The following is a 24,211-nucleotide window of genomic DNA, read 5'->3' on the forward strand; positions in this document are numbered from 1 at the left end:
TTCCTCTGCACAGACAGACACTGGAAGGAGACTGCTGATAAAAGACAGGAAGGAAGATGAAAAACAAACGGATGAAAAGCAAAAATACAAGTAAATAAAAAAATGACAATTTAGCTTGTTAAAACTCACTTTATGATTGTTTGGAAAAAGAACACATCTGTCAAAAAAGGAGACACGTTGAATCAAAAATGTTGAGTGAAACTAATGCAAGAGCAGACAAGAAACAGCCACTAACATGAAAGACTCTGAAAAGGGTTATAAAAAATCACACATGTTAGGAACCACAGTATGATTTGTTATTGACCAACAGAGAAAACAGTAGTGAACCTTCCCAGGAGTAACTGACCAAAATAATACCAAGAACACAACAACGACTCTTTCAGGAGCCAAAACCTCAGGTCCCACCTGATTCATTTAAGGCAAGTATTACCAATGCAACAAAAAAAAGACTTTATAAAGATCTTAACCAAAAATGACTAAATTATATCAAAAATAGTTTTATAATTGCTTTTTTTTTATCAAAGTTTGTGAGGATTGATAAAACACAGGCTTAGGTTAAGTTCATGCATCCTGATACACTTTCTATTGAAAGAATTAACATCTGCAGTTTAACATGGTGGTGGTAGGGTGGTGGTCTGGGCTGCTGAACAGCTTCAGGACCTGAATGTTTATGCTTTATTGTACAAAACCACAAATTCTGTGCCGTATCTGCTGCAAAATGTCAGATCAAAAATGTGTTTATAAATAAAGTTGTGCATTAGAATAATGACACCAGGCAGGCACACAACACATTTACTAACGAATGGCTCAACATCTTAAAAGGATTTGGAATAGCCAGTTTGAGTGAGACTGTGCTGTGTGGCCAAACACTAGAAAACATGTCAATGTTGCTCAAAAGTTCATTTGCTATAGTGTAAAAGACTCACTGTCATCTTTAGTTGCAAAAGAAGCTTTAGAAAAGTTGAAACTTCTTTTTTCTTGTTACAATTATACATCAATGAGCAAAAGAAAACCAATTCTAATGATGACTGACTTCTGAATGATCTATTTTTACACAAAACTTCTAAAGGTACAAACTGAGATTTAAACCCCGAACATCAGTTAACCACCGATTTTCTGCAGCTGACAGTAAATAATGAATTACGCTACTAAATAATGGAGAGGACCTCTGAACATGAAACCTCACAAATAAAAGTAACAAATGAAACACGTCTGAAATCTCACTGTTGGAAACTCAGAAACCAGACATTAGATATCAAAAACAGGTAAAGAACTTGTAAATGTAAAACAGATTAAAGCACAAATCGTATCGGGATTGGTCAATCTTCAGTTAGTTCAGGGGTTAAGAATCTATAAGAGGAATGAATCGGGTGTTATCTTGTGTTGTTTTGATGCAGTTTTAAACTTATGATGACCAAAAAGACAGGAAAGAAGGGAGTCAGAGGCAAATGAAAAGCCTCCTCCTTCAGTTTTTGAGAGTGAAACATGAAGCATCTTTTACCATGTCTGTGACTTCTTTAAAAAAAACAAAAAAGTCCACAAACCAAACTAATGGAAATGAGGAAGCCATGCTTTCGTGCTATGATAGTTTTCCAGATCAAATAAAACTCCATAATCTCTATATCTTGACACATGCACAAAAAAAAGAAAAAAATATTACTTCCAGAACTTTGCATTCCAGCCTTCATCCCTGCAACACAGAGAATTCTGTGCGATGCGGTGACTTTTTGAGGCTAAATGTGAGCAGAGAAAACACTCAGCATGTAGGGATCACCTCTAAGCGCTAATGAATCATTCTGTTTCAAGTCAAAAGCAAGCAGGTAAAGCGGAAAACTGATGACAAAACAGTTCAAGGCTGATTGTAGAAACTAGGCACATTCTTTTCAGCTCTCTGCAGTAATTATGATGGTCCTGTTTGCTTAATAAACAAGAACAGAAGCAAAACTGACTCTCTACTTTTCTTTAAACTGAAAGAAAATCAGACAAAACCAGCAACAAATCATTGCCATTTTTAATTTTAAAAAGAACAATAAATGTCTCAAAGGTATAAGTGTATCATTTCGTTCATTAGGACCCCATTAATCTGTTTGTTTGTCATTTTCTTTTACTTTTTCTGCACTTTATGAATGTTGTCAAAGCTTCCAGAAGGTGTTAGCCCTTCACACCTGAGTATTCACCTTCATCAAAGCAAAATAACCCAATCATTTCTTCCTGAAATGTTAGAAATCCCTGTATTTGTTCCTTTAAAATTTGACCCGCATATAGAATTATGATCAAGCACGTGACGTCAGAGCGCTTATTAAATATTTATACCTGGTAGTCCAAGTGCGCATATCTTTCCAACTTCATAACGAGAGCGGGAGAGGAAGGCTGAGCGCTGAAATCCCTGAGGAGAGCAGAGGCGCCGCGCTGCTGAGTTTCAGGGACACTGAGGACGCGCCGGACTTTTTCTTTTTCCTAATTTCTCCCGCAATCCTCAGTGAAAGCAAAGAAGGATGCGCGCAAAACACCCTCCTCTGCGCGCTCCAAGAAGGCGATCAGCCCAGATGAGAACTTATTTTTAAGCCGGGGGGGCTGCACCAGCTTCTGACCTGTAATCAGTCTGTGCAAGTTCGGTTGTCCCCTAGACTTCTTTTGCCTTCATGTGCGCACGTGAGCCTCACATTGGAACCTGCATCAGACGCGGAGCGCAGACCAGCAGGAGGGTGATGGAACATCATGCAGCACTTTGAACCCATGGAGACATGGCACATAGGCTCCTCTCTGCGAGCAGAGTCAACGCCAGAATCGCCTTCATCTTCACCTTGTCAGTATCTTGCACGTACTTGTTCTACAACCTCATTATTTATCGCAGCGCAGTCATGAGGAACCAGGGATTCGAGGGGAAACAATGTCCGCCGAGCAAGAGCGCAGGAGGGAAGAAACTTCTTGGGAAACTGGAGAATTGCGCCTCGCTGGAACCCAGTTCTGCCGCTCAGAGGGGATCAAGTCATCTTCAAAGAAACACCCCCGCGGCCGCTGGAGGTCAGTGGACTGATATGAATTCAAGAAACATGAGCGTTGCGCAGAAATATGGAAACAAGAAGCTGCCTACTGCGTTAATTGTCGGTGTTAAGAAAGGAGGAACCAGAGCGGTGCTGGAGTTCATCCGGATACATCCCGATGTGCGCGCTCTCGGGACGGAGCCGCACTTTTTTGACAGAAACTATGACAGAGGATTGGACTGGTACAGGTGAGGAGAAACCCAGCAGAATACTTTGTCAAACTGTCTTATCTTTCCACCTAGGTGCTCGTTTGTCTGTGATTTCTGATCCATCGCTGCAACATCATTTTTAAGGAATTCTAAAACCTTGGAGCAAGGATCTACAGCTCAAACACATTCTTGTTGCTTCACAATCAAGCACCCTTATGACAACTTCCCACTTAGCAGAGAGATAATTTTTCATCAGTGCACTTGTCAGCACATGCAAGGTCATAGTTCACACGTGAAACAAAAGAGGAAGCACCTCAAATGGCACAAATAGCCCATAGGTTCCCATTTGCTTTTGAGCAAGGCATTGCCACGCTCTTGTCTTCATCGTTTCTTCCATTTGTTTTAATTACTCTTCATTTACCCCTGTTATGTTTTCTTTTTTTAAAATTACACAGATTCAGAGCTTCTTCTGAAAAGGGATCTTGCTTATTTTTGAAACTAGGTTTGCTTTTTTCTACCTGGCTGGTCATTTTCACACCTAAAGTGACATCCAAAAAATAAAAACTAGAGAAAATGGATGTTCGCGGCCTCCTCTGATGGACTAAAGCAGTAAATTAACATGTCGGGTAACTGTCTATCACGACTGCTGATAGCTGCCGCAGATCTCATCACGCTCAACTCTTTATGTACCTTGATTTCTATCTGGCTATAGGTTTCCTTTATTTCCACGTCAGTGATTAATTACAGGAAGTCCATAGTCAGGTTGTGGAGATGTAACATCTGAATAAGTTTCTGATACAGGCCAAGAATGGAATTTATGTCAGCTGATTTTTAAGCCAAGCATCTGCAGCTCATATAATATTTTTTTTATATTTATGTGAGTCACATCTTTGAAATAAATGTCTTTTCTCCATGCATTCAGTCAATACTCACAGATAAATCTGTTAAATCATAAAGCTCCGTGTGCTTTAAAAAATCCTGATCTTCAAAACAACTGAAAAATTCCAAGAGGAAAAGGCTGTTGATGTGTTTTTATTTAGACAAGTGTAGGAAAAACCTCATCCAACACTCCTGCCTTCTCACAAAGACCTGCCACACATTCGGTTATGAAAGCAGCTCTTTGCTGATTTCATTTTTTCTCAACAAAGCAATAATGATCAGCTTAAAAAAAAACTACAGTTGCAAGAGAAAGTTTCTGTATAAAAACAAACTTCAGACAAAAATCTGACCAAAGCCTAAGATTCTGCTTACTATTTTGTCCTTGGTTGCAACAAAAATAAGGATTGAGAGAACATCAAAGTCAGCCAGGATCAGCGGGTTTTCCACAACTTTTCTGAACACTTCATTAGGCAAAAAGATAAAATGCAGTGACATTTATTATTAATATTTCTAACATCCTTTTTATGTAGTTTGAATGCATCTTGAGCATTTACTAAACAGTTCCAGTACCTCTTGAGCCACCTCAACTGATCCACTTTAAATGTTAAATCCATTCCTTAAATATGTGTGAATCTAAGTGGAATCTGAAGAACAAAGTGCACTTGCTATGCTTGATATGTTTTTAAAGATACAGAATTATTAAAATGCACACAGATAACACAATTATTTGTGGTTGTTTGAGGGTTCGGTCGCGACTGAGTGGATGTGCTTTTCCACTTTGTTTCTCTGAAATTTACATGGGGCTAACAAAATTATATTTTTTTATTTACGGACTAACTGTTTATCTTTGAATTTAATTAAAATGTGTTTATTTTTATTTATGTATTATCTATATTTACTCCCTTTTTTGAATGCGTTCATTGACAAAATGCAACAATTTCCTGCTGCAAAAAAGCCCAAACCATTATTACACCACCACCATGCTTAACAGTTGGTATTAAATCCAATCTGAAAAGTATAAAAAATAAAAACACTGTTTCAAAAGTTTTTGTTTTTCCAGATCTAAGTTATTTAACTACATTTTATGGGAAGGAGATTTCCTTTATATACATTTTAAAAACAGCACCACACTCTCTCTGTGACGTAGTCCCCTTCCAGTCTAGAATTTAGCATTGGGTTGTTGTAAAATGTCCTGGAAGTTATTTCAAAATGGTGAGTGTATTCTAAGTTTCTAGGAAATAGCCTCAGAGACCTTCCTAGATTCACAAACAGCAGCAATTATTTTCTTGAAGATCTCTGCTAATGTCTTGTTGTGTTAGCACACACCTGAAAGCTCCAGAGGAAACTGCATGACTCCTGCTTTGCTCGAGGTCTGCACATCTGCTGATGATCCATTAAATGAGTTACATATGACTAGCAGTACCTGACTTCGACATGACCTCTCATTTTCCATGAAAACTGTAATGGAGCATCTAATTTTAAATATATGCTTTCTGCTTTGTAAAATAGATTTGGTTAAGTGCAAATAAACAGTGGAATATCTACTGCGTCATTAAAGTTTTATTTCAATTAATTTAAAGACTGGCAACAGCAGAAGGTTTTTACTTAAAGCTTCAGTTATTTTTATGGCTTCAATTATAAAGTAATTTAATATTTCTTTATTAATGTATTACTCCTATAAATTGACAAACACATGTTGTGACTTACTGTATATTTATCTTTAAATGTCATTAATTATTCTAACTATTAAATATTTACATTTAGTTATCAAATGATAATATTTGATTGTTTTCTTAATTTATTATTTGTAATCAAATTGTATGTGATCATTATCAATGTATTGATACACATCATGTATCAATACATATCAAGTGAACCCCACTCTACTCTTGTGATTAGGGTTGGCACCATCATTGTGTGAATGTGTGTAAGCATGGATCAATGGAACTGTGACTGTAAAGTAGAAAAGCGGTAGATAAGTTTATGCCATTTGTAATTTATACATATTTTAAAGTAACATTTTCTTTTACCTTCTATCAAAATTTCAACTTAAAATATCTGAAAACTTTTAAAAGATTTTTTCGAAGTTGCACAAAATAAAAGTCATAAAACTTCTGTCTCCGTGCATGCCTTCAGTGAAGTGTTGTTTCATCCTGAATGATTATAGCAATATTAAAACCTGCTATAAGCTACTGTGTGTCACTATAATCCTTTTGCTCCTCTGCGACTGTGACATACTGACACTCCATTCTACAGAATTTATAGTCTACAGCAAACTATTTATCACCAAAAGATTAAAGAATATCATTCATTCTGGATAAAACTGACAAAAGGGTGGGTCCAAGAGAGAAATTATTCCAGTGCGCCCTGAAACTTCAGCACCACGGATAGCTCCTTTAACCTATCAGTATGCAGAACGGGGATGCTACAAAAAACTGTATTTCACAGTTCTGGGTGCAGACAGATTTTGCACAATTTTTCTGACAGATAAAACGACTGTGAGTCAGGAAGCTTGTATCATGTCTAAGGATAAAACTATTTTGCCCTTGTATTCTCTGCTGCTACGGGAGGAGCCGGTTTAACTCGTGCTGGTTTGCGGCGCCTTCCGTCCGTGAAACCAGGGTTCGAATCTGGGCTGCTCCCTGTTCCCTTCTCTACTTCTGTGCCGGTCCCAAGCCCGGTTGCTTTGAGAAGGTTGCGTCAGGAAGGGCATCCGGCGTAAAACATTGCCAAGTTTACCATGCGACTTGTTCGCTGTGGCGACCCCTGACGGGACAAGCTGAAAGAGAAAGAAGATTCTCTGCTGCTACTGCTGGAGGATAAAGGCCCAAAAATGGAAGTTGACAAGGAAAACCATTTTGCCACCATGAGAATTTCAAAGACATGTTGTCACATCTGTGTAAAACTGAGTTACTCAAACTTTAGTTTCGTGTAAAAACATGGCTTGTAAAGGTTACCTGTTAAAAAGTCCAGAAAATACAACATGTAATGCCAAAGTAAGTCTCCTAAGTTTCATTGCACTGAACTGTTCATCAATTTTGTTGCATTAAATACCACAGACCATTTAGGCTGTATAGAAAAATACTGCAGTCTTCATTAAGCGGCCTTCTGAACAGAACCCAGGTTTTCTCTCATTTATTGTGTGCGGGCATCCGTGTTACCACGGAGGACCTGATGAAAAAGACATTCCTCTGCCACTGATTTCCTGCGTCTCTTCCATATGCTTTCCCCGTCCTCTACAGAATCACAAAGATCAAACAGAAACACATTGGTATACACCATCAAAACTTAAAAGGGCATCTCAGCTCTATTGATTTCACTCAAGTAAAAAGCACTTGTGGTTGCTTCTTGGGAAAGTGTTGAAATTATATGAGAGGCTGCAGCTACAAAAATTCAACCAAGTTCCCTTTAATTGGCTTGAGGAAGGCTGGAGAACAGGAGCGCCGCAAAAGGTTGATGAGGAGAGAAAGCTGGATGGTCCTCATTTAAAACAAAAAAAAAAAAAATATATACATTACAGGATGAGAGATTTCGAGCCCTAACTCTGCATTATTAATGAGCTGTCTGCATTCCAGTCCAGCTCTCAGATAGGTGTTGGTTAACATCAATTACGAAGAAGGTCTCTGAGACGTTTTCAGAATGCTAACAGTATGAAATAGAGAGATCATACCAGAAATCCAATAAATAGCTCAGAAGATCCTAATCCTCTCATATCTTCAGTCAATTAAGCAACCTGACATATCAGTTCAATACAGCAACTGTGATGGTAATTTGATAGGTGATTTAATAGGCCTTCGCATTTGACACTCAGTGTCTCAGTCGCCTGTTTGTGATGGTTTCTTAACTGTTATGTCATCAGTGCATGACTCAACACCTAGAAAATATTAATTCAGCTTTAGTACAAACCCACAAACCCCTGTGCCAACTCACGTGTAAACATTTAAGCTGCTTCCCACAGGATCAAGGAAAAAAAAAAAATTCTCATCATTCTGGATTGAAGCACAGTTCATGCACACATCATGCAAAATCACGTTTTTGAGCAATTAGGTGTATTACAATATTCATTTCTCTCTATGAGCAACCCAAAAGCTGTATTTTGAACCATTTTAAGCATTTCTGAGTATTCCTCTAAAACCTGAATTCTAAGCCCCTCCTCCTCCCACTCCACGAAAACAAGAGGGTCTCCATACCTATAAGTGAGAACAGCCCCTTCCAGGGAGAGGCTGCGCTGCCAGCACCAAACCCAGGCTAATATACACACAGACTCCGCGGAGCTAGCAGTGATCAGAAAAAACGCTCTCATTTTAGATGCACAACTATCTTTGCAAAAGTTTGAATGTTTATTTTCACGGATGAAACGCAAACACGCTGCTGAGGCCGACTCTAGGATGATGTCACAAAATGGGCGGAACCCACAACGAAAGCCGGTGCCTCCGAGATCAAGTCGTCTTACTTCCAGGTAGAAAATTACTTGGGAAAATAATATTTTATTTCTGAAAAAAAGTTGTTCTTTAGTGTGCCAAAGGTAACATCTTATATGTATTGACAGAGTTTACTCTGAAAGGCTTAAGAGAAACATGTTGTAGACCCTTTAAAATTCACCAGTTACTGTCAGTGCAACTTAATAAAAAAAACATTTTTTTTTAAATCACAGCTGATTGACTCTAACCAGATTTAATACCCATTTAACCACTTCAAGAAAGTCTAGGGATCATTGAGGTGATGTTGAAAACCACAGAGACAGAAAAAGAGACAGGAATCAGTATACTTCTTCAGGATTGAAGCACATTTAAAAACAAAACCAACGGGAGGCAGCCACAGTTCACAAAGTAATCCCTTGAGACTTGTTTTCAAGCCCAGATACTTCCTTTTACACTGATGGAAATACTCAGAAACTTAATTTTTCTAACTTTTGTTTGTAATCTCAGTTCAATTTCCCCATTTTTAGAAAGACTCTTGATTTATTTATGTCCTTTTCTGCCTGGATACCACAGACAACAAAGATTACAAACAAGAACCAACTCTTTTGATCAATTAAAGTAAGCTCTGTTTTTTTTGCCAGTCTAAAAACCTTTTTTCCTCAAACTTTGTGAGTAGATCTAATAATGATGACAAAATTATATCGTGTCTGACAAGTTTCTTTATTTTTTTGTGACATATTTGTGCACATACAGTGTCTTTGTAGAAAACGTGCATGTAAACTACTTTGCTCAACAACTTCCTGCCGACTTTTTTTTTTGTTAGTCTCCTCCTTTTGGCTAACCTAATTTGTTTGCAGAGATCCGATCCTGTCTGCGGTGTTCTTCATCTCTCTTTTTTTTGTCTCCCTTTCTTTTATCCCCCAACATTTTTAGAAAAAAAAATCTTCTAAAGATCTGCAATTTGACTGCTCTCCATTTGCAAATGTCCTTGACTGTCACATTGCTGGAGGCGATACTGTAAAGCCAGAGAGAGCAGTTAAGGGGCTCCTGTGCTGTTGTCAGTTAATACTTTGCTGTGAAGCTGCTCTCAAAAAGGTAGAAACTGCAGGGAGATGAGCGGCAACAGATAGGAATCTGTCTCTAAGGCTGATTAGGACCTTCACATAGTCACAGGGGCAGGCATTTGAAGACAATTTTGAGCCTGTAAACTATTTTCTGCTTTAGTTTGCACTGCTGATTCATGCTATAAAAGACAAAACAGCCTTTTCAAGCCTAATTGAATCTTTTTTATCAGGGAATTCCACTGACAGCTCAAAGCATTAACGTTTTTATAAAAATAAATAAAAATCACATTAAAACATTGGAGCAGCAATTCTCGTTTGGAATGGTTCAATTAAGCCTTTCAAAAGCTTTAAGCTCAGTTGTTATGTCTTCATTTCCGTGTCTGAGCACACCTTGCTCTGCCACATGTTAATGTGACAGCTCAGAGATCAGTTCAATTGAACGTGTTATTGCTCCAGCGGAGCAAGTGTCAGCCATTTTTCTCTGCAGGTCAAACCATGAATAACTGTTATTTCAAGGGAAAACAAGAAGCTGGAGTTAAATTGACAGCAGTTTAATGGGATTTTGTTCAGACCTGAATATTTTAAAACAACATTTTGTCATTCTGCAGGATATCAGTAGCCAGCTGTGTTCAGTGTATGTTTTGTTCAAGCTGGTAGCCAAATAATATGACAGAGTTTTGGGTTCAACTGGCTCTGGCTGAAGGGTTAGGCATTAAAATCCTGTTTACAGACAGACATTCTAAAAATGTAGCTATGTGATTCTGAAACCATACATATGTGGACTAACTAACCTATTAAATGTTTCCATGTGTGGCTGGGAGGATCTGGCTGAGAAGATGTCATGAAGATAACAACAGGCTGAGACATTTGTGCATTTTTAGCCAATGTGTCTCCAGTTAAATTAGAGAAATGGAAGCCGGGCTCTCCAGATTCGGAATTGTTATTCACTTCTGTTGCTCACTGAGCTTGCTTGGCAACAGGATTGTTGTAATCACCTGGACTACTGGACTGTTAACTCTTAATAACCTCCTGGAGGTGGCAGGCTTCTGTTGCTGGTGATTAATGATCGCATGTCATCACAGCTGTAATCTAAGTGAGTGATAGTTTAATAATGGAGCAGCCTCGCTGGAGTAGATCTATGCTGTCATGTCAGAAAGAAAGGGGTTGCCATTTTTAGGAGTGCTGAGGGAGAGACATTATGAGAATCCTGCAGCACAAGAGCAATTGTCTGCTCTGTCTGTCTGTGTAACACAAACTGTTAATGGGTTTGGATGGCAAGTAGCAGGTCTGGGTGCAATTTTGGATTTTTCACAACACATTGGAGCAAATACTTTGGACACTTTTTCAAATTTTAAATAAAAAAGTGATCAGATTTAAATGCCCTTTAATTTGCAATTCATCTATCAATCAAAAGACACTCAAATACCTTAAAATATGTTAGGATCTCCATAATAAAATTATTTCTAAATAACATTATTAAAAATAAACATGATTGGCTTTAGAATGTATCTCCGTCCTTTAAGTGCCAAAATTCCAGTTTTTTAAATAGGTCCTTTTATTCCCAAAGCCTGTGATGATCATTACTATGCTTACTGCTTAGAACAATGCAAGCAGTGAAGACTCCGAATTTATTGTGTTGCAGTTTTGTTAAATTACCCCAGAGACCAGACAAACATGGAATGTAATGGACTCTTTGATTTGGGGCTCTGTGTGGAAGCTTGCAAGTCTGCACACTACTTACTGGTTAAAGTTCATCATTGGATCTTGTAACGAAGAACAGTTGTTGTCAAGTGAGATAGTTGGGCCATTCACTTCCATCCAATGCAAAAAAGTTGTCATGTTGGATGCAACATTCGGTCTATGGTGGATCTTTTTTTTTTTCTCTTTAAACTGTTTTTTCTCAGCGGTAGAATGAGTCAAAAGGGGCAGGAATTTAGGCTTTGATTCATTGTAATGTTTGAATAATGTATACATTCTTGCACAAAAAAATGTTTTTTTATTCATATATATTTGTTGAACACACATTTAAAGTTAAATGTACACTTTTTTTCTAGTTACTGCATTTTAATGGTTGCAAGATAGGAGTTCCAAAATATGTAAAAACTAAAGAGAATGTGGTTTTACTTCAAAGTGGATAAATAAATTCAGAGTTCATTTTCGGAAGCGGAACGGTAATCAATGCTGACCTTTGCTTGTTCCAACGATGTGCATCTCTGATGAGCCTGAGACGCTCTTATTTAGTTAAAGCGGGTCAACGAGGCATCTGTCTGGAGCGGGCTGAACGGTTCACTGAAAGGCACACTGATCCGTGTTGATATGACGGCCAAGTTCTCCAGCTTTTGCTGTGTTGACTTTCTTCAGGACAGCTGGAGATTAGTGTAGGAACATTTAGCATTTTTGTCACGTATAATGCAGACATGTAGCTTAAAGAGCAGACTAGATCTATTAGTAATACTCTGCATTTAAAAAAAGCTTATTTAACGTGAATCAATTTAACCTTTTTATCAGTTTACAACCGTCTTAATATAATATATAGAAAAAAATACATTCAAAAAAATAATTTGAAAGCAAAAACTGAGGTGGTCTAGTCTGTTGCAGATCCATTGCTACATTTTTTATTAACTCAATAATTTTTTTTTATTTAACCTTTATTTCACCAGCTAAATTAATTGAGATCCAGTTCTCGTTTGCAAAGCCTGGACCTATGAAGTATGTTTTTGGACAGGAAACTGGAAGATTGAATTAAAAACACATTCCACATCAAAGAATATTTATCAAACCTTTATTCTGTGTGTTGGACTAAACTAAATAATAATTCCTTACAACAACAAGAAACAAATGAAAACCCCAAGACTTGGGGGTCAGATTGCAAGGGGACAAATAAATATCTTGGTATTTGCTGGTCCAGCATGAAAACATCGGAAATACATCGGAAATACTGTCTGATCTGAGGTTCAAATTACCGTTGAAGAATCTCCGTTAAAAGACAAGAAACTTCTGGGTTACAGAGAAAGTTTACTGTTCACTCTTTATGAGACGTTTTACAAAATCCAGAACAGGACAATAAACTGAAGATTGTCCTCCTCTGATTGGTCCAGAAGGCATACACTTGCTTTTCACTGCCATTGGCTAGACAGTGCTGTCAATCTGTCGTTATGCTGTCACAGTGTGACTTAAGACAGGGTTTAAAGTCACACAGGCCAACTTTTACACTTTTACACTCTTAGAAAACTATGATCAGTTACTTCAAATCAAGTCCAAACACAAGTCCCCTGTGTGAGAACATGAGGAGTGTTGTAACCAAAACCATCAATGTTTCTGTGCTACAATGTGCTGTTTTGTTAATAGTGAGAAGCAGAAATCCGACAGTTCAAAATGAAATGGAGACAGTGTGTGTTTAGCTGTCCATCCAATTACAGTAAAGTTCTGTGAGCCCATGTTTAATCAGACTGGGCTGATAGGACACAAAAATAAAAAGCCAAATAGGAACTTCTTCAATTACTGCTTCAGATTTTCTGCACTTGTGTTAATTTTACCAAAGTAATTAAAATGTCACAGCAAAGCTTTTAATGCATTCTGACTTCAACCAAGATGAGTGGAAAAGATTGGAAATGGCCCCTAAATTTGCAGTTGATTCTAAGTGAGTAATCAATAAGGACACTTCACTCAAATGTCAGTTAATCAACTATAGGTTTTGGATGTGTGTGCATGTGTGAGGGTGTTCTCTTCCCTCTGCATAGAAGAGAAAATCAAAATGATAAAATATAAGTTTCCAAAAGCAGCCATCCATCCACTCCACTGATGCTATTAGCGGGAATATTCGTCATCCTCTTAGAGCTGTTGCTACTTAAATGCACAGCTGAACTTAGATTCAGTTTTATCTTCTTATTGTAAAATGATTTGTGCAGAGCAGATAGCTCCTCGAGGGCACACTGATTGAAATTGTCCCCACGAAAAAGAAATTTGTTATTTCTCGGTTCTGACATTTGCCTCAGGTATCTCATGTTCTCCCTTTGACCCGACTCCAGCTATCTCAATGAGGAACACTTCAGCAAGGCTGCTGCTGCCATTTGCCAGGGTGATTTATTAAAATAATATCCAACATTTTTTTTGTCTGTATTACCTCCATTAGGAACAAATGCAAAGTGTTTTTCTATAGTTTGTGCTTCTAGTTTCATTTGAAGGAGCGAAGCATTTTTTTATTGGATTTTTAAAAATGAAGATATATTATTACTGCTTCCCAGAAACAGCCTCGGGTTCAAAAGAAATGAAGTTCTGATCTTAATAGGGTTAAAGGGGGTAATGATTCCCAAGTATCCAGAAAAGCTGGTCACACTGCAGATACCTAACCCAAAGATAAAGGGGATCCAGAATCCAATTCAATTCAGTGTAATTTTATTTATATAGCACAATATTACAACCATAGTCGTCTCAATGGGCTTCATACTGGTAACTGTATAGCAAACATGAAATCATAAAGAACATGAAATCATAGAATTTAATATGGCTAAACTAAACCAAACAGACTAAACTAAACTGGGTATCCCTACCCTTAGACCCTCCTTCTCTGTAAGGAAAAACTCTTAAAAAAAGGATTCCAGAACTCTTAGAAAGAATTAGCTTATATAACTCTACAACTACATGTTTAAATAGCCCAGAAGATGTGGTTCATCCAGATGAAGCTGGAGGACAGCCTGGGGGGTTTGAGACAAGTCAGAGGTAGGATTCACATCCAAGTGTAGGACCAGGAGCAGAGAACACTCTAACACTCCTCTGGGAAAGAGGGACAATGCATGAATCGCACTGCACCAAACAGAGGCATGGAGAACTAAATGATAAATAAATGAAAGGTCAAGAACAGAGGACAGAACCCCAGTGCACCATATTTTCTGCAGCTTCAAACTTCTAGCAGCCTACTAACAACTAATTATTAAGTTTAATTCAAAAATGTTAATAGTAAGTTAAATATTCTCTGATTACTAGCTAGCCTGACAATAAGCCTGTCCAACGAGAAACGTTTTAAGCCTATTTTTGAATGTAGAAACTGTGAGGAAAGACGAAAGGAATCATTAGCACACGTCAACATTCCAGTCAAACTTAAAATAACAAAAAAACCTGTGATTAGCACCTTTTTTGCCGCCGCTTAAAACTCCAAGTTGTTATAACTGCTAATTTCTTGTAAATTATCCAGAAAGTATTGAGGCTAAAAATGTGTCTGGAGTAAGGAAGCTAGCAAAAAAAAAGAGGGGAGGGGGGGTAGATAATTATAGATAACTTTCTTCTTTAACGCACTCCAATCATCTTTTAATATATTTTAAAATTGTTCCCAGTGGTCTTTTAAATATTATGTTGCAGTTTTTAGGCCAAAAACCCCACAACCTAATATTGCCGGTGCAATAAAAAAGGCGAGTGATATTGGAGCCTTCAAGACGTTCAGTTTTGAGCCAGATGCCAGCTCAGACAAAGAACATGAAGACGTACACTTATCTAGTTGTCTACAAGTGGATGCAGCGGAATGAGGCAGAAGCTTGTCCTCCCCAGAATATTTTCTACCCAACAAAAAAAATTGTTACAGAGTGCATTTTTTTTCCGTCTGGTGCTGAATCACCACGGTTTGAATCAAGAAATACTCAGAAATGACATTTTAAGGTTAACTGTTGTCTTTCTATATACATCCATCAGAAGAAAAAATGCTGCAAGACCATTTTAAAAACAACAGAAACACAGTTTTCTTCAAAGTGGGTCTTTAACAGACAAAAACACTTGGCAAAATATCAGAAAAGCAACTTGCACTGACAAAAATTTTCCAGAAAAAAACATAAAAAAAACATTATATACATGAGATATAGAACAATTTTACTTTAATGAGCAAAAGACTTGGCAATAAAGCATGTAAATAACTTGTATTAAGAAATATTTTCTAAAAACAACCCATTCTATGAAATATATCCAAGTTTTGTTGCCATGTATATTCAGTGAAATGGGTTAATTTCACAGTGCCCCATTATCATCCAAGCCATTAATTTGTTAAAATGTTAATATTCCAAACATTTGCATTTCCATAACACAGTCTGTTGTAGCTTGCATGGTTGTGTCACTAAAATCCCTCTTTTAGTTTCATTTGCTTAGCTTAGCTTAATCACTTGGTTTGTGGCTCAGAAGTGTTTTTAACTTTTTTTCACAGCTGCTTCTTTTCCATCACACGAGAAGCCTAACAGTGAGGCAAAAAAATCCCTTCACAGTCCACTGAGTTTTCTTCCCCTGGAACATGGATATGCCCATCTCTTTTTCTATTTTTTTTTTTTACTTTTTGCTGTTGATGAGTAGTTTCTCTGCGTCTTCCTTTCTCAGTACGTCAAACCCCACTGGATGCAAACCAAATGCATTTTGGAATTCTTTTGAATAGATGAGCATCCTCTGAAAATGTGCTTTCCCACATCACATCATCTTTATACCACATGCAAATAGGATTTTATCAAGAACTGACTGTGCCAACATGTGTCTGAGCAAGCCTTTGCAAAAAGGTTTCCTCTGTTAAATTGATCTGTAAAGTGTTTTCTCTTTATGTGTTTAATGTACTATAAAATTAATCTCTTTTGGGTCAATATCCTGCAAACTTCTGTGCTTCAGGTGTATTTGTCATACACATCTTGTGGTGCACGGTGTCCGTGTAGCAATCATTTAATCTATCCACTCCTAAAACTCCCTGGGAGTAAACAAACACAGTAACTGTAAAAATCAATAACTCCAGACAAGTTAGGCGATGCTGAAACTTCACCTGATGGACAGGCTCCTGTTTTTGCAACAAAGCTGTCAAGATGAGGGAAGGAATCCGGTGTGAATTATCTTCCCCAATTTAGCATCAGCTTTGCAAAGGGTGCCAGCTTCTTTCCCTTTGCCTGCATGTGTGCTAACATGTCTGCCGACACCAGCTGCCTTTGCTATTTTGAGCAGAACCATATGTGACCTTTCACTGTAAGTGTTGTGAGCTCGGTTTTGTGTTGTGACATGTTGCTGAGTTTATTTTTTTATTTTTATTTTTCTTGATCCCGCAGACACAGAATCTTCTCGGGAAGAAAGTGACAAGGCAGATATCAAGGACATTTTCTTCAGAACACATATGATGCCTTTAAACTATATACGCTCCAATTTATAACAGAATTTTTCTCTTTTTTTTTGTGAGATAGTTTGTGTATCCATACCATAAAAAAAGCTGCTAGGATAGGGACCATTGCCATAAAAGAATAATACTTCCCTGGTGGCCCTGAGGCACCCAGGCCAACTGTTCCAGATTCATAAATAAAACTAAACAGATCAATATTTCCTAGACTTTAGCAGTAACCTATTGCTGCCTCTACCCTCCGAGAGAAAGATTTGAGAAAGGTTAGGTTTTAATCAAAGCCTTCCTCCTGAAATAATAAAAAAGCGTGCTATTTATCATCATCGGAACGTTGCAGCAATGCGCCTGTAATCCAAAGACTGGTTGGCATGCAGAGACTAAAAAAATGTGCCAGTTTGGATGCAATATGCCCTCCAGTCTTACAAGAGAAATAAAAATAAATAAACCAACAGTCATAATTCCTCCCAAACTTCTGAATTACTATGCTGATGCTGCAGCCGAGTCACTTCTCAATCCGAGGGAAACAGAGAGCGGTAGATGTATAGCGGATCTCTGAATGGAAAATGAGGCATTCATTTTCTAAACTGCCAGCCCCACATGGTTATTAATCAACGTTTATGAAGCAAAGTGCCAAAGCTGAATGACATATTACACCTGGATGGAAACCCCTCATAACAAATATGACAAATGCAGTCATTTTCTTGTGGTTTGCAAACCCATTATCGTGGCAGCGTGATGATTATAATTGTGATGCATGTTTTGATTTTACAACCTGCCCTGTCATCAAAGAGTATCTAAAAGACATATTCACTGAGGGAACATTTGAGGGTTTGTTGAAAATGAGACAGTGCTTGGAAAACACAATCTTTAGGGAAACCTGTCATTCCAAAATTAGATCCTAGGTATTCCCCTTTTTCTTTTCCTTAATCGGTTCTTAGTTGAGCAAATTAAATATACACTTTTTTAGTTTTATTCTGGTTTGCTTTGCTAGGCAATGCCTTTTTACTTTAGGAAAGTTTCTTTATTTTTTTAATGGTCTTAAGGAAGTTCTTTTAATCAAACTATTTTCCAAAATCTTTTGCAAAGAGAGTTCCTTTGTGTCTCGCAGGAGTTATGATTTCAAAATAATCTGCAACAGATTACATTTGCAAGTCAGTTTTATGTTTTAAGTTTTAGTTTTTAAGGCTATAAAACCCCTTGCTACACACTTTTCTCAGGCAGACACTAAAAGTTTTACATTTTTTATGGTAAAGCAGTTTATCCAGAATGCTCCTGCTCTTGTCCAGAATAAAACCTTTAAGTACGACCTCATCAGTTCTGTATTTCTGTCCAACTTGGACAAATCTTGTCCACAAAGGCCCCACTTGGACATGGGGTACCTCAAGGCTCAATTTTAGGCCCTATTTTATTTTTGTTATACCAGCTTCCACTAGGCGCCATTTTTGGCGTGTCCCATCACTGTTATGCAGATGATATCCAGATTTATTCACCGTTAAAATCTGGTGGAGCCCAGTATGTAGATAACCTATAGAAATGTTAAGAGAAAGTTAAACTTGGATGAACCTAAACTTCCTCTGCTTAAATGAAAACAAAGCTGAAGTACTCGTGTTTGGGAAAACTGAACTTTTGACAGAATGCAGCAGTACCATTGGATCATTGGACTCGAATCTGTTTTCTATCAGAAATCTTGGGGTTATTTTAGGTAGTTTCAAATTCAATAGACAAGTTAGTGCAGTTTTTCACGCTAGCTTTTATCATCTCAGATTAATCAATACAGTAAAGCCATACCTCCCTCATGATACTCTGGAAAGAGTTGTTCATGCCTTCATCTTCTCTAGACTGGACTACCATAATTCCCTTTATTCTGAGATGGAGCAGTCCCTCCTCCGCCGTGTTCAGCTGGTCCAGAATTCAGCTGCCCGTTTACTAACGGGGACCAGACGGCGTGATCACATTACCCCAATACTACGCTCTCTACACTACACCGCCTGTTTCTTTTAAAATCGATTTTTGAATTTTACTCTTGACTTTCAGTGTTTATATGGTCTAGCACCTCTCTTACTGTGCCCCTGCAGAATCGTCACCCTCGTGGAACTTTGCGATCTGCAGATCAGATGCTCCTAGTGGTTCCCAGGACTCGACTTGTGACCAAGGCTGACAGAGCCTTTTCAGTGGTTGCGCCTAAACTGTCTCCCTTTGTCTGTGAGGTCTGCCAGATCCTTATTTGATTTTAAATCTTTGTTAAAAAGTTAGGTAAGGAAGGTAAGGAAAGTAAGGTATTTGTAAGGATAAAGTAACTTGGACACACTTATAACAAATGGGTGGTGCTGTTGGATAGTATCCTTCTGCTGCACTCTTGTCATTGGTAAGGTGCAACTACTGGCCTTTTACTGAAAGCCTGCGAATGCGCACTCACAGGGTGTGCACAAACTAGACTCTGTCTAATTCCCTCATCTCTAACAGTCAGGCTGGATGAAAAGGGCCCATACTTATCTGAACAGCACTAATGGCCCTTTGCGCAGTGCCCCGGATTTGCCGAGGTTGAAAGAAAAAAAAACATATAGCATGGCTGCATCTTACCACTTAACCAGTACTTACTCTTGCCAGATCTACAAAGGATTGCTATGACCCATTGCTTACTGCATGCCATAAAAAAAATGTGCATGAACATATTAACTAAGGACTTGCAAGCGGTCTTCAACCTTGATATTTTGTGCTGTTCCCCTGCATGCTCTGTACTCATTTGCCCATTTTTCGCCTACAGACAGCCCTTTTCTTCCACTATGAGCAGTTGTGGCAAAGCTTAAACACAATGATGGAAAATCCTTATATCAAGCTAAAAAAAAGGCATCACTGTTGATCATTTGAGGTTTTGGGCCTCAGATGAACAACAGTGATGAAGTCTTTCCTGATTTTTCCTGTTAAACTACGTTCGCACCGCACATTCACGAACACGCAAAAAGGTGCTACATTGGACAACCAGGGAGCGACTTCTCCATACTTTTTTTTCTGCCACCTACAACTGGAAGATGTTACAGCATATACCAAAGTTTACACAGACTTTTCATTGAAAATGGTTGCCTAAACATGTGTTGCTGAGGCTGGTATGAACTTGGCATTGTATCTATCAAAAATGAACAAAGATAGAAACACAAACTACAAAAAGTATCCATGTTACTTGATTCTTCTTAAAACCTCATTTTTTTCTGTAGATCTCAGGATTGTACCTCTACTAAATGGCCCTCAAATTCCTAATACCCCTTTCTGTCATTTCTGTTTAGGAATGACGTCAGGCGTCAGATCTTTGTCTTGGTGAATCGGATTTCAGAGCTGAAGCTGTCAGGCACACGTCCTACTGGCAAAAGCACAGACAGGCTTTCTCATGCAACAACCCCCCCTCCCAAACAAACCACACTTGTTCAGCCTCGTTTAATTGTGCTGTCATGGACTTTAGCATTTACCGAGCTCAGTGAAGCTTGTAGCGTTTGAAATATGGCTTTTGGTTTTTTCCTGTATTTCTCTAAGCGCTGCAGTCTGACCCTGAGGCAAATTTACTGGAACCTTCACTCCAGGGAAGATTCACAAATGCCTTAAATGCTTTCCTTTTGTAAATCTTCCTTCTTTCTGTAGAAAGATGGACTTTAATCTCTTAGGAAATCCTGTGCAGATTGATTTGTAGTCAAATTGTTTTTCCTGAATTGTTGGTTATGTTCTTTTTTTTGCCCTTGGCATTGAGTAGCAGACCATTACAACATTGCACATATTCTGGATACTCATTTGTGAGTATCCAGACTGCTCAGATTCCACAGTGTACAGTTTTGGTTTCTAATATTTTATCATTAATATCTGTTTTGTGCACTATTCTTCTCTCTATCCAGGGGATTAATGCCACGGACGCTGGACAGCCAGATCACTTTGGAGAAGACTCCCAGCTACTTTGTCACCAGAGAGGCCCCAAGACGCATCTCTAGGATGTCTCATGAGACCAAGCTGATCGTCGTGGTGCGCAACCCTGTCACCCGAGCAATCTCAGACTACACACAAACACTTTCCAAGAAGCCCGACATCCCATCATTCGAGGAGTTGGCCTTTACAAACAGAAGCTTAGGTCTGGTGGACACCTCCTGGAATGCCATCAGGATTGGGATGTACATCCTGCACCTGGAAAACTGGCTGCAGTACTTCCGCCTGTCGCAGATGCACTTTGTGAGCGGCGAGCGCCTGATAACAGATCCAGCAGGTGAAATGGGTCGTGTTCAGGACTTTTTGGGCCTCAAACGGATCATCACAGACAAGCACTTTTACTTCAATCGAACCAAAGGTTTCCCGTGTCTGAAAAAGCCGGAGAGCAGCAGTCAGCCACGATGCCTCGGCAAATCTAAGGGACGGACTCACGTACAGATCGAACGGGACACCATAGAGCAGCTGCAGGAGTTTTATAGGCCGTTTAACATCAAATTCTATGAAACTGTGGGACAAGATTTTAAGTGGGATTGAATGTAAAGATGTGCTGTTCTCAAAAAGCCTACCTCCACAGATATGATACAAATAGATAACATTATACCTAAAATATATTTAAATTTCAGATTATCATAAAGGTATAGAAGTCACAATATAAAGTTTAATTCAGCGAATGTGTCATTATGTGGGTCATCTTGGTCTGGTAATAGTTGCATTTTTTTGGCTTCCTATTGTAAAGTGTTATGGAGAAAAAATATTTACATTTATGGATAAGTAAAATGCCCCTCTTTGTTTTCATGCTGCCAAAAGACCATTTGGTTCCTTGCCGACACCTTATAGCATTATTTTCTCACAAAGAATATACAATAAAGACACAGAGTGAATGTTATAACTTAATTGCCTATTTCTGCTGGGGGGTTTTTAAAGTTTTTTTTTGTTTTTTTTTTAATAAAATTACTTGGTTTTTAGTGAAAATAACTTTCCTTCCAAATGTCAAACTAATCAAAAATCAATCTGATTACTCTGCAGTTAAATCAAGGGGCTCCGGAAAAGTCACATGTACTAGAATGAAGGTGAGAGTTTATTTAAGAAAAGTAATTTAAAGCTGATATAAAAGGTTTTCTCTTGTTTTCTTTCAATTGCACTTCTTGTTGAAATTTCTGTAATGACCACCAAAATAAAAGGCCAATATTTAAATCAAAGTATCTATTGAAGACATGCTTTTTTTGTATAAAAAAAATAAATAAATCTACAGTACATTGCAAAACAAAATTCTTTAATATTTTTGCATGATTTGTTTCTTTAGGGTTGTCTAACCTGATCAGATACTTCCATGTCTGAACTCAAGGTTGCCATGTTATACAATATAGCATCAATTTTCACCCAAATTAACACTGAATTTGTGTTGTAGAAATGCTCCATCGACTGTCAGCAAAATGCCTGCAAAATGTTGCTGCTGTTCGGTAGAATGTTGAGCTTTTTTGTTTTTTACAAACAGCTTGCCTGTAATCTTAGATTCTCATTCTTCTTTCCAATCCCAAAATGGTTAGAGGAAAACCAACCATCTACTAATTTAATTGGCAACAGACTGAGACTTACTTTTTTTTTTTTTTTTTTTTTTTTTTTTTTTTTTTAACTTGTCCTGTCCAACAGCTAGGCAAACAGATGAGAGCTGAGGGCCTCTTGTGTTGGACATATTTTATTTTAACAAGAGGGGTTATTCATCTTCAGACAAACCAAAGGTATGTCTGAATAAACCCCTTTTGTAATTGAGGCCAAAATTTATTAATTTCAATCATGTTTGAAAATCTTTGGTGTTGGACCGGACGGAAAAGGAAAGAGGGGAAGAAGAGAGAGGGACGTTAGAGAGAGGGGGGGGTAGGAGGGTGATAATAGGAGGGGAAGGGGGGTAAGACCATGAAGCAGCATAGAGCAGACAGGTTTACTGGTTGTTTATCGTTACGGTACGGTTCAAATGTAGTACAAAAAGGGCGGGGCCTGTTCACACACACTCAAATATTATCAACACACCTGCTAGCCGCAAAAATGTCCACATGTCAACATGCACACAAAACAGATAGTGTTCACGAACGCATACCTATGCCTTTAAACCAACTAGTGTGAAATCTTTCATTCATTCAATCATGCAAACTATTAGTGCAAAGGTGAGCTAACACCTGTGCTCAGGTGAGTGTTTATGTTCTTCTAAAATGGATGGTGGAATGTGAAAAGAAGGAGGAGGAGCGCCCAGCCACCCCCACACCCATACCCCCGCCGCAGCAGCAGCGGCAGCCGGAATTCCCCCAACGCCACACGGGAACAGGCAGGGAACAACCGCCCCCCGGGCGACCAAGACCGCCACCCAGGCCAGGGCCAGCCGGACCGCCGCGAGGCCCCCAGAGCCAGAGAGCAGGGAGGCGCAGAGGGAAAGAGAGCGCCGCCCCAGCCCAGCCAGGAAAGCAGCCCCCCGCCGCGCCGGAAGAGCCCAACGCAGGGCCCCACCGGAGAGGGACGCCCACAGCCCCAGACGAGCACCCCACCACCACCCAGGAGTTCCGGGCATCCCCCCGCCCCGACCCCAGGTACGAGCCAGGACCCCCCAAGGGAGACCCGCTCCGCACTCCAGGCAGCCACCCACCCGGCCCACGGTTGGTCCAGGTAGGAGCAAGGCAGGGGCCCGCCGCCCCCGCCCAGGAGGGGGGAACCCCGGGGAAAAAAGGGCGGCCCACAAGGGATGTTATAAATATGGCCCGACCAGGCTCGGCCATGTTGGAAGTTTGGCGGGGCCCAGCGCCCAGGGGCAAGGACCAGGACCCACCCCCCAGGGACACGAACACCCCCGGCTCAGGTGTAATATGAACCCCCCCACCGTGCGGAGAGAGCACCGCCGGGCCCAGGGAGCCCGGAGACTGAGACTTACTTGAAAAACTGTAATTTTAGAGTTGGACGTATACACTATTTAGGAGGTTCAAACTACACGAATGGTTAAAAACATTTTAGAAACTTTTTCTTAGACACAATTTGCCTCTACTTCAATTGTTGACCGTAGTTGAAGACACAAAACTGTAAGGAAATGAAGGAATTCAGAGGTATTCTAGTCAATTTGTGCAACATAGATTCTGCAGAGATTACCAATGATATTACAGTACATGCTAGTACATCCGAGTTTTACTCTCACTTTCTGACAGAGGTCAACCAAATTGAACGAAAAAAGAACATTTTAAAGGAAACGCTGGCATCAGGCATTGCACCATGCAAAGAAATTGGCATTTGTGGACGTTTTGGTGAATTTTGAACGTTTCCTTTCCAATTTTCAGCTTTTGTTCACAGTTTCATGTCAACACGTGAAGCCCAGTTGTTGCCTTATGGATTCTGTGTATCACAAAAATGACAGGGTCAAAGAAAAAACTGCCATATTTAACACCACCCATTGGTTAAGTTAGAATTTCTTTTTTTTATAGAAAAAGGACATTTTTTTAAGTCAAACACTGATATGAAATGTAAACTGTGTCAAAAATATGTGCATTTAAAAGCAACATCTCTATGGTTTGTACTTAATTGGTCTAAAGCTCTC

The 24,211-nt window shown here is 39.0% G+C and overlaps 1 protein-coding gene across 1 annotated transcript; it reads left to right on the plus strand.

The window, feature by feature from the left end:
• The first annotated feature begins 2,304 nt into the window (after positions 1–2,304).
• Positions 2,305–21,839, plus strand: LOC101156579 (heparan sulfate glucosamine 3-O-sulfotransferase 2-like). Its single transcript, XM_004071593.4, has 2 exons — positions 2,305–3,232; positions 20,556–21,839. The coding sequence occupies exons 1-2, from the start codon at positions 2,745–2,747 to the stop codon at positions 21,172–21,174; spliced, it is 1,107 nt and encodes a 368-aa protein (XP_004071641.1). The 5' UTR covers positions 2,305–2,744; the 3' UTR covers positions 21,175–21,839.
• The last annotated feature ends 2,372 nt before the right edge of the window (positions 21,840–24,211 follow it).

This window comes from Oryzias latipes, chromosome 8 (assembly GCF_002234675.1).
Source record: "Oryzias latipes chromosome 8, ASM223467v1".
In the NCBI taxonomy this organism is placed as follows: Eukaryota; Metazoa; Chordata; class Actinopteri; order Beloniformes; family Adrianichthyidae; genus Oryzias; species Oryzias latipes.